General features: G+C 36.5%; 1 protein-coding gene across 1 annotated transcript; it reads right to left on the bottom strand.

Moving 5' to 3' along the window:
- Positions 1-669: 669 nt before the first annotated feature.
- Positions 670-4,060, bottom strand: LOC132149753 (GTPase IMAP family member 4-like). Its single transcript, XM_059559158.1, has 3 exons — positions 4,043-4,060; positions 2,307-3,216; positions 670-875 (listed from the first exon to the last, which is right to left on the bottom strand). Exons 1-3 carry the CDS (start codon positions 4,058-4,060, stop codon positions 670-672), a joined length of 1,134 nt encoding a protein of 377 aa, XP_059415141.1.
- Positions 4,061-12,057: the final 7,997 nt, after the last annotated feature.

Here is a 12,057-nt window from a genome sequence, read left to right as displayed (position 1 = left end):
AGATGGAGTCTACTATCAATCTAGAGAGTCTTTATTATCGAAGCTGACAAAAGAGTTGTTCCGACCGCCTATAGGAGGCAGAACACTCAATGTAGATTTCCAGAGCTCTGACGGGGCAGAGCAGAGATAACTATCTGTCCTCATCAGAAGGAGGAAGCGTAGAGAGCGTAATGACCTGTGCAATGAACGGAGTGGAAATCATCTTAGGTATGTAATCGTGCCTTGGTTATACTGTAGGACAACTTTAGAGTTGTTATGCCAAAATTCCAGGCAGACAGTGAAAGGGTGCCCTTCAGGGCCCTCAGCACAGTGGTTAGATCCCATGAAGGGTATGGTAGGGGGATGAGGCGGATTCAGCTTCCTGGCACCCCTAAAGAAGCGGATAACTGCGCTGTTTCTGCCCACCGATTGGCTTGCAATAGGGGCATGAGAGGCCGTTATAGCTGCCACATAAACTTTGAAAGTGGATGGGGAGAGTCCATTATCCAGCAGCTCTTGTAGGAATGTCAACACCTCTGACAGATCGGAACTAGGAGGGTCTTTGCAGGAGTTTAGACACCAAGTGGAAAAAAAATAGACCACTTAAGGGCATAAGAGGCATTTCACAGATGGGGTTCTAGCCTTCAAAATTGTGTTTAAGACTCACTCCTGGAGACTCAAAGGCTCCTGTCAAGAGGCCAGTGGTGCAGGGCCCAAAGGTTGGGCTGAGGATGCCATATTGTCCTGTTCGCTTGAGAGAGAAGATCCGGTCTCAGCAGGATGGGCCAAGGGGCCACTACCAACAGCTGAGTTAGCTCTGGTAGCCACAGCTGGTTCATCCAAAGGGGTTCCACCAGGAGAACCTTGTGTTTTTGTTCTCTTACTTCCCTTATTACCTGTGGGATCAGGGTGATCAGAGGAAAAGCATAAAGAAGGAGGTTGGGCCAATTGTGGGCCAATACGTAAGAAATAAATTGGGCAGTGAGAGTTGACTTCCGAGGCGAAGAGGCCCACCTCGGCATCGATGAAGATCTCCCAGATCCTCTGAACCATCTACGGATGGAGTATCCACTCGCCTGAGGGGATATTGCTCATTGATAACATGTCCGCACCTTGGTTCAATTATGAACTGCACTCAGGGAGCATAAGTTGAGTTGAGCCCATTCCAGGAGACACTCTGAGTGACTCTCACTCATTGAGTGAGGCACTCTACTATGTTGAGTGAGGAGAAGCTTAGAGGAGAGACCTCACTGTTGATTTATGTAGGACACCTACAGACATGTTGTCTGATTGGATTAGCACACGGTGCCCTTTTAGGACTGGCAGGAAGAACTGACAGGCTCGACATACTGCTTTCCAGTCAGTTGATGTGGAAGCCTTTGTCTGCCTTCGACCAGTGGCTGAAAGTCAGTATGCCCTCGCAAGAAATAAGTCACTGGATCATGCGCAATCACAAAACGAACATTATAAAAAGCGGCCGTTTGTTTGCATGCTTTGTTAAATATTCAAATTCAAAAGCATCAATGTTTTACTATAGAATAAATGATACATTATCATAATGAATTAATTTATCAGGACTTACAATGAATCACACAGAAATACATGTATTTCTATTTTATTTTTTTATTTTTAACGCTTATGAAAATAGCCTGCTTATTCAGTCGAGTCCGTTTCTGTATATTTGTGGCCACAGTAGCCTATATACGTCACATTTAGTATGAATGATATCTCTATTTTTATAAAAGCTCCCGAACAAAAACATTATTATATTTCTATGATAGGCAACGTGGAGCTATAACTCTCGAGACAAGATTTGTGACAGATAATATAAGTTAGGCTACTAATTAAATACACGATTGTGATAGAGAATAAGAAGCTGATGTCTGATTTCTCCAAGCGGTCATATTTACCATGTTTACAATGGTAACGTTAATTTTTAGCAAGCATAGTCTTTTACATTGCTTATAAATATTTCTGCCTTGTTTAGTGATTATAATCCACATCGGATCAAGTTATTTCAAACACTCGCTGCTGAGTAAGAGTGATTTTTGAACTCAACTGATTTTAAAAAGTTTTTAATGCTAAAGTTAAAAATATAAAATATTAAAACTTTATTATATAAATATATAAATATTATATAAAATATATAAAAAATATATATACATATAAATATATATATATATATATATATAATCTTCATTGTATTGAAAGTAATATGATGGTGTGGAGGTGTATAGAAATGATGTAAATTATATAGAGGCTGATTTTTTTTTAGGAATGTGTTACTGTTTCAAGGAAAATATCTGGAGAATAGTAAACATTCTCACCTGCTTTGGTCAAATGTTGTTCTGTTGTTGTCGGTTGTTTCTTCTGGCCCCATATTCTGCTTGTTTTTCCAGCTTTTGGTGTCTGGACAGTAGATGTTTCCTCCATTTTTTCAAATAAGATAGCCAGTGATCTTACTGACGATGTACGAACCACCTTCCCTTCACCAGTGTTTTCTTCAGATGCATGAATTCTCTCGGTTTCTCTAAGATTTTGCTTCTCGGTTCTCTCTGCCATTTCACTTTCTATTTCAAATGTCTCCTGCTGTATTTTTGTTTGCTCTTGTCTCATCTCATTCTTTTGCTGTTGTTTTCTTTTTTCTTTTATGCTCTTTGTTGGAGAAAATGAGAAAATATCATTATTGTAATGCTGGCCATCATTCTGTTTGATAATTTCATCAATCTTCTCCAGAAGCTTTGTGATGTGAGTCCGATTAATCTCACTTTTACTGTTGATCGCATGAAAATTATCTCTGCAGTGACTGATCAACTCTTTAAATTTTGTATTAAGTATGAAGGCCATCCATTCTTTCCTTGACATTTTTTCTCTTCCAGTGACCAGAACCATTGTGAACTTGAAAGCTTGAGCTCCAAAGTTCTCCTGGATTTGCTCCACAAGGTTCCTCTGCTCCTCTCTGAAGGTGTCCAGGTTGATGACGAGCAGGAACAGGTGAGGACCAGGATGACAGAGATACAGACTCTTTATCATTTCATTCTTCATCTCTTCATCATTCAGTTGAGTGTTGAAGAATCCTGGTGTGTCGATGATGGAGATGTTTCTGTCTTTTACTCTTCCTGTCTGTTTCTCACTCTCTCTGGTTCTGCTCTCTTTAAACACCTTTTGACCCAGTATTGCATTTGCTGTTGAACTTTTTCCAGCTCCACAGACTCCCAGCAGCACAACCCTCAGATCCTGTGAATCACCTGTCAAACATGTTACATCATTAGTAAGATAAGTAATGGTTGTGTGTTACCAGTACAGTGATAGTCTCATTGTAAAACACTGCACTACATTCAGGTGTACTTGTAATATTGTCAATATTGTCACGTCAGGTCAATATTGTATATTGGCTGTATATGAAATATATATGACATTATTAAATATAAAATAAAATAAATGCATTATATAACATATTTATCTGTGTGTGTGTGTATTTCTGGTTTCTATGGTAATGCAAACAGCAGCTGTACTTTCGCTTCTTGGGTGCTCTTTCATGCAACTTCCTGTACCTGCAGCAGAGCTCATTTAAATTGTCTACAATTACCCTTCAGTCAATTACCTACAATCTGCCCTCATTACTGTTAAAATCAACCTCTTGTGCCAATAATAGCAGGTGCCGGGGAATCGGGTCTGATTAGAGCAGAGACAAACATGACGTGTTTGTTTGTGCATTAATGCTAGCTTATTTCTGAGTGTGTGTGAAGTCACAGCAAATCGGCGTTCAAAGCCAGACTGCATGTCTGTAAATCTGTACCATCTGCTCAGCACGAGACACTTCTTGGAAAAAGAAAGAAAGGTTAAAGAAAATAACCTAAATACCTTTGTCTTCAGGTGTGATAACTATATATAAGGGAATAACTGAATCGTGGCCGAGGAATTATTGAAAACAAATAGATGAAATTAAATTTAAAACTCAGCATGAAAAACTTGCATGTTATTAATCATTGCTAACACAGTAGCCTAAGTTTAGTTTTTGTATGTAAGATTAATAAGGGAATATTAATAACTTTTAACTGACCTGGATGCTCATTTGCATATCGTCTATTATATATTACTCTCATGCTTTCCCCTCTGATGTTCATCTTCTCCCCCATACAGTATCTCACTTTTTGGTCTGTAAGTAAAAACATGTTTTATGAGTACTGTGACAAAGTATGATGTGCATATGTTTATGTCTACTCACTTATAAAGTATACTTAAGCCTAAATAAATAAAGACAACTGTCTTGAAGAGAAGGTAATTAGTAGCATAGTTCATTAGTGAGACCATTCTCATATGAAAGCATAGATGAAAATATTCATCCCAAAAACCATGAGAAAAGCTGCAACACATTTAAAATAGGAAAAGGGGTCATGAAAAAAATCGATCACAGTCACTGGATTGCTAGAGAAGATGCTTAAGAAGAACAGAGAAGAGCATTACACTAATGAGATGTCAAGGAAGCTCAGAGAAAAAGAAAAGGCCTTAGCAGGAGTAACAGCTGCTGCTGAATGCTGCTATAGCGTTTTACTGGCAGGAGCATTAGTTCTGTATGGGGAATCATGTGGAAAACTTACTGCAGATGAAGTTAAAGATTCCAAGGTGAAGAAAAGAGATGCTGAAACCAATACATAAACAATTATTTCATAAGGCCCATTTAATAGTACGCTGACAGTGTAACATGCACATTAGTTTTGTTAGTTCCAGTTTGGTAAAAGAGTAAATGCATGCATCAAAAGAGCACATTAACAACATTTCATTATTGTTCATTGACTTTTCACAAGTGTTTTACTGTGTTTTAAATTATGAATTGGATTTTGTGTTTTAGCGTTACAGCATTAAAACTTAACCACCTTACGTTTATATAAAAAAAAAATTCTTATAGTGTGCTTAACTGAACAACAATTATATTTACAAGTGAACAACATGGTGTATCATAAATGAATAATTATCATTATTGCATAATTGCAACTAGCAACTTAATTCACATGTAATGCGTGTACTGCTTGGCATCTTTGCCAGTTCTCTCCAGGGTAATATGCTGCTTTATTCGCAAGCTATTCACTACTGTTTTGCTTTAAAACTCAAGCTCTGTCATGTTCTGTGATTGATTCTGAAGAGCGCAGGACCTCATGAGTCTGTGAAACTGAACGAAACATCAAAACACCTCTCTACTGTATGATATGGAAACTACATTATTTTGGCTGAAAAAAAAGCAAGCCAGCATTCCACAACCCGGCTAGGAATGTTTTTGTTCTAAGAATGTTCAGAGAACATTATATGTTCTGGGAATGTTTTCATGGCAAGTTGTATTTTAGCTCCCAAAATGTTCTTACTTTTAGTATTGTCACTAGTATGAAATTAATAGCATAGATTAGACTCCAGATAAAATCAGTTGATCAGATCATTACATAAAATCTACAACATCAGCATTTAGCCAACATTACCTGATATTTTTCTCTCACTGTTTTGCCATAACAAAGTTACAGCAGCCAAACTGTAGATAACATTGAAAAGAATCATAGGGGCTTACACTGCCTAACTACTGATCACCATAATGTTGACGTCAAACCAAACTATTATTTTCAATAAACCATCAAAATCTAAACCTATGTTAATCTCCATAAGAACTTTTTTAAAAGTACAGTATGACAGAGGTGGCAGCTTCAACATTAAGGGACTTCCTCTAAATTTAACGCAACTCTTTCTCTCTGTCTACTGCACAGGTGCCATAGGCTGTCTACCGCTGATCTAATAATCATAAGTTTTCTGTTAAGTGTTTAACTTACCGTGTTCAGCACACCAGATCTCCAGCAACCAAATGTTAACACATGCACTTTCACTTGCACAAGTACTCATAGACTTTGTGTGGTTAACTGGTGACCGGAAATCTCTATCTCTCCCTCCTCTGAACAAGAAATCATCACTGACTAGAACTGAACAGAAATAAAAACTAAAAAAAATATTTGAATATAGTAAAATTCAACAAGATTTTAAGAACACATTATAGTGTAACCAGATTTTGTAGTTTTAGATGGGAGTGTGTTATTCTCTATGTTTTCTCTGTGAAAACAATATCCCACAGTCTAAAAAAAAACATTCTGATTTCAATAACATCTAAACACTTTTCTCACTGAGAAAAGGAGGTATTTTCAAGAAAGAAAATCAATTAGTACATCTTTGTGGTAATATATTGTGTTTAGAGGTTGATGAAATATTTGAGCAAAAATGAGAACCAATTCTGGTTTTGACACTAAAATATAGTATCTAAGTGCATCTTCCTTGCTTTATACTTCCTCATTATGAAGGCAGTTGATGTTTTTGCACAGACTGCAGAGAAAACCAAACAGGAAATTCAGCTGACATCCTGAGATCACATACCTACACATTCAGACCTCTTAAGCTCAATTAAAGACGAACACTTGTGGTTTATTGGGACTTTCTATACTGTAGATGTAAATGCAAGTGCACGCAACAGATCCTATCCTCCCTACACTGCAAAAACACTCTACACTGTTAAAAAACAACACACAGAGTGTGTTAATGGCATTTTAACACATTTTGTGTAGGTTTTTAATTCCAATGTGTGTTAAAATGTGTAATTCTGGGTAGAATAGCACCATATTTTATATGGTAGCTCATAAAGAACTCTAAAATAAACAAATAATTACAAACAAACAAACAAATAATTACAAACAAACAAACAAACAATAAATAACACCTAGATTCATGTTTTTTTATTTTCAAACACGTAATGCCTCTTATGTTTTTCAAATGTTGAAGTTTTAACAGGCTTTTTACTCGTTATTAATTATTGACTTTATTTCTTCCAGACATCTAAGTTACAGAAGTTTATGGAGTCAATATAATGCCGCATATATATTAAAAAAGAAAAGAAAATTAAAGTATTGAGAAAAATATATGTGCTTTTTGCATACAAAAATAAAGATACATATTTAAAAAAATACATATTTTCCATGGCCATACCTGCAAATTTATTTGCAACGCTGCTTTTATTTTGCATTTTAGTCTAGTTTGAGCTTGCGATACCGTTTTACCTTTCATTTTTATGCGTGTCTCCCTTTGTGGTAATGTGGGGGTGGAGCCAAAGAACGGGGGCGTGTACAACATGCCTTTTTGTTCAATAGCATTAAATTTTATTAAAAATTTTAATTTTATTTACTTTATTAACAAATATATAAGTTGTTGACATGAACATCTACTGTTTATTTCTCTCAATGTGCACGTTTTTATAGCATTACAATGTTTATTGTTTCAGTTGGTTAACTGCATCCGTATTAACAGTGTTTGTTTAAAATCTCTTAACCTGTGGGAGGACCCAGCGCACAGAAGCCTTCTTAATTAACTTAAAACCTAAATGATCAAGTAATATATGTAAATACCGATGATATGTACAGTACTACCAATGATATATACTTCCCAAAAAGTTATATAGAACTCCTTAGGTAGCCCATCCACTCCAGGGCATTTATTATTACTCATACTCTACTAATTAAATCAACTAAACAGAGGTTACTCTCCTTGAATAGGCTAATGTGTCATGTCCCCTCCAGAACTGCAGATGGCTCTTGCCCTATGAAATCTAGCCCTCTGGTCTCTCCACTCCTCCAGAGGGCGTCATCGCCCCATACCGTGTTCAGTGTTCTGCTCATCAGCTTTGATTCTTCACACCTGTGTTTGACCCTTTTTAAGTCCCTGCTATTGTGTTCAGTCTTGAGTCTAGCGATGATTCCCCATTCGCCTACTTATACTACGACCTAAAAGTATGTACTTTTTTTGTGAGGAAAAAGTACATACTTTTGAGTGTGTAGCAAAAGAGTATGCACGTTCTGTGACATCATGCGACGTGAACGACAACGTGGTTGCCTAGTTACGCACACCACAAGTGTTAACGTTTCATTCATTCTTGTATGTCCAATAAAATTTTATTTACTATTCCCATTTTTTTTTCTCATCGTTTTTTTTCACAATACATTTTACAATGTGTTCTTCTACCAAGTTGAGGAGTGAAGAAGCAGGGCGGCGTCGTCGTAGAACCAAACGCAGGTCGTTTGTGAGGCGGCTGGTTCTGACGTTCATGTGCAATGTGTGTAACTAAAGCTACTTATTTTAAAGTTCAAATATTTAAAGTTTATAGTATAACTATTGTTTCCCATATTTTATACTTAATTTTATACTTATGTATATAACTCAAAAATACCCAGATGAAAATTAACCATGCTTTTAAAATATAACTTTAATTAGGGTTAAACATTTGAATTCTTACACTTAAAAGCTGAGGGCGCATCTCCGCTGCTGCATCCGGCTGCCATGTTTACATCACCGCAAAGCCATCGCAAAGCTCCTCCCTCCCGCACACAATGGGTTGTGGGCAATATTAGCACTTTGAGTGTGCATTGATCTGCACTTCGAATTCTAACCGGAAAAAGTAGACCATCCGGGTATCTTTGGAATACTCTTTTCAACATACTACGATTTGGGACGTACTAATTCTAGTTTCGCATACTATTTAGGACGGACAGTATGCGAATTGGGACTCCGCGTATGTTTCTTGTGTACCTAGTTGCCAAGTTAAGTTTGAATGTGCTTGTATTTTTGGACCCTTGTGTCTTTTTTGTTTGATGGTAGCTAAGTTTGCTACATTTATTGAAGATTCATGTCCCCTGCTTAAGGCAGCCTCATTAAAAAAGGTCATCATATCTTCCACTTCTATGTTTTTAGATCTATACAAATTCTTCTAAAAAGAATAAACATGGGACATTATATTAGGTGTTCCTGATATTATTTGATTGTGTTGGATTTTTAAAGAGTCCAAACTTGATGAGCCAATAAGTTTCCTAAATAACTGGTGCATTTTTCATTAGATTCCATATGCTGAACTATACTCCTTATAATATAGCTCTTTTTCTTTTGAGCCATTTCTCTCTTAAGTTTTATAATATCTTCGACTACAACAAATACAGAATGAGCCATATAATATTTAAAATTTGTCAATCTTTTTGACTTTTTTTTAAAACTGAGATTACTTTTTGATGTAGCTTTCTTACTTTCCTCTCTCTCTCTCTCTCTCTATATATATATATATATATATATATATATTCAATTCAATTCAATTCAAGTTTATTTGTATAGTGCTTTTTACAATACAAATCGTTACAAAGCAACTTTACAGAAAATTATGTTTCTACAATATTTAGTAGTAGCTAGTAGTTTGTGCACGTTTGACAGGCTTTTAGAAAAATAAAAATAATAATAATAATAATACAAGACGTAGTCAGCTAGATGATGAACTATCAATATTATTAATTAATAGTAATTATAGGATGCAGTCACACATGTAGCAATAATTGTTAGTTCTGTTTGTTGATTTAAGGTTAGCATCATCTGGGGTCCTCTGAGGGTCAGCATCATCTCTTCTCAGGTGTTCTGGATCCAGACTGGAGCTTGTGTAAATCCTAGTTACCACGGGATGTAAATCCCGTGGCAAAACATAGAAACAAAATAGAGACATCATTAGCATAGCTGCTGATCCAACAAAGTAAAATTAGTTTAACCCAAGCTAAAGAATAAAAATGCAGATGCAACTACACTCACAATTTAAGAGATACATTATTCGAATGCTTGGCGAAAGAGATGCGTTTTTAATCTAGATTTAAACAGAGAGAGTGTGTCTGAACCCCGAACATTATCAGGAAGGCTATTCCAGAGTTTGGGAGCCAAATGTGAAAAAGCTCTACCTCCTTTAGTGGACTTTGCTATCCTAGGAACTACCAAAAGTCCAGCGTTTTGTGACCTTAGGGTGCGTGATGGGTTGTAGCGTGGTAGAAGGCTAGTTAGGTACGCAGGAGCTAAACCATTTAGGGCCTTATAGGTAAGTAATGATAATTTGTAACTGATACGGAACTTAATAGGTAGCCAGTGCAGAGACTGTAAAATTGGGGTAATATGATTATATTTTCTTGACCTGGTAAGGACTCTAGCTGCTGCATTTTGGACTACCTGTAGCTTGTTTATTGACGAAGCAGGACAACCACCTAGAAGTGCAATAGTCCAGTCTAGAGGTCATGAAAGCATGAACTAGCTTTTCTGCATCAGAAACAGATAACATGTTTCGTAGCTTGGCAATGTTTCTAAGATGGAAGAATGCGGTTTTTGTAACATTGGAAATATGATTTTCAAAAGACAAATTTCTGTCCAATATAACACCCAGATTTCTGACTGTAGAGGAAGTAACAGTACATCCGTCTAGTTGCAGATTGTAATCTACAAGATTCTGTGTGGTGTTTTTTGGTCCAATAATTAATATCTCTGTCTTATCCGAATTTAATTGGAGAAAATTATTTGTCTTCCAATCTTTTACATTTTTAACACACTCTGTTAGCTTAGATAATTGGGAAGTTTCATCTGGTCTCGTTGAAATATATAGCTGAGTATCATCAGCATAACAGTGGAAGCTAATTCCGTATTTTCTAATAATATTACCAAGGGGCAACATGTATATTGAAAATAGAAGGGGACCTAGGACGGATCCTTGTGGCACTCCATATTTTACTGATGATAAATGAGATGACACCCCATTTAAGTAAACAAAATGGTAGCGATCGGACAGGTAGGATCTAAACCATCTTAGAGCCTGCCCTTGAATACCTGTATAGTTTTGTAATCGATCTATGAGTATGTCATGATCTATGGTGTCGAACGCAGCACTAAGATCAAGTAAGACTAGAAATGAGATGCAGCCTTGATCTGACGCAAGAAGCAGGTCATTTGTAATTTTAACAAGTGCAGTTTCTGTGCTATGGTGGGGCCTAAAACCTGACTGAAATTCTTCATACAGATCATTTTTATGCAGGAAGGTGCTCAATTGAGCAGACACAACTTTTTCTAAAATTTTAGACATAAATGGAAGATTTGAAATAGGCCTATAATTTGCCAGTACACTAGGATCTAGTTTTGGTTTCTTAATAAGAGGCTTGATTACCGCCAGCTTGAATGGTTTTGGGACGTGACCTAAAGATAACGACGAGTTAATGATATTGAGAAGCGGTTCTTCGGCTACAGGTAACAGCTCTTTTAGTAATTTAGTGGGTACAGGATCTAATAAACATGTTGTTGGTTTAGATACAGTGATAAGTTTATTTAGCTCTTCCTGTCCTATATTTGTAAAGCACTGCAGTTTATCTTTGGGTGCGATGGATGAAACTGAAGTGTTAGACGCTGTAGAATCTACATTCGCTATTGTATTTCTAATGTTATCTATTTTATCAGTGAAGAAATTCATAAAGTCATTACTATTTAACGTTGGTGGAATATTTGAATCAGGTGGCGTCTGGTAATTTGTTAATTTAGCCACTGTGCTAAATAAAAACCTTGGATTGTTTTGGTTATTTTCAATGAGTTTGTGGATATGCTCTGCCCTAGCAGTTTTTAGAGCCTGTCTATACCTGGACATACTGTTTTTCCATGCAATTTAAAAAACTTCCAAGTTAGTTTTTCTCCATTTGCGTTCAAGACTACGAGTTACTTTCTTGAGAGAGTGAGTATTACTGTTATACCATGGCACAGTACGTTTTTCTCTAACCTTTTTCAATTTGATGGGGGCAACAGCTTCTAATGTATTAGAGAAAATAGTGCCCATGTTGTCAGTAATTTCGTCTAATTCATGTGTATTTTTGGGTACAAATAGCAGTTGAGATAGATCAGGCAGGTTATTTGCAAATCTGTCTTTGGTGGCTGGAACAATAGTTCTGCCCAGATGGTAACGCTGAGACATATAGTTAATATCAGTTATACGCAGCATGCACGATACAAGGAAATGGTCTGTAATATCATCACATTGGGGTACAATATCTATAGCAGTAAGATCGATTCCATGCGATATAATTAGATCTAGTGTATGATTAAAACGATGAGTGGGCCCGGTGACATTTTGCTTGACTCCAAAGGAGTTTATTAGGTCAGTAAACGCAAGTCCTAATGTATCATTTGCATTATCAACGTGAATATTAAAATCTCCCATGATTAGCGCCTTAT

Source organism: Carassius carassius, chromosome 9, assembly GCF_963082965.1.
Source record: "Carassius carassius chromosome 9, fCarCar2.1, whole genome shotgun sequence".
Taxonomy (NCBI): domain Eukaryota; kingdom Metazoa; phylum Chordata; class Actinopteri; order Cypriniformes; family Cyprinidae; genus Carassius; species Carassius carassius.
The sequence above is the reverse complement of the archived record's forward strand: the minus strand, read 5'-3'. Positions and strand labels throughout refer to the sequence as shown.

Excerpts from the sequence above, each read along its gene's own strand:
- LOC132149753 (XM_059559158.1), bottom strand. Across the intron at positions 876-2,306 it reads ACAACATTTGACCAAAGCAG|GTAATAAGGGAAGTAAGAGA; the intron begins GTGAGAATGTTT and ends CTGATCCCACAG.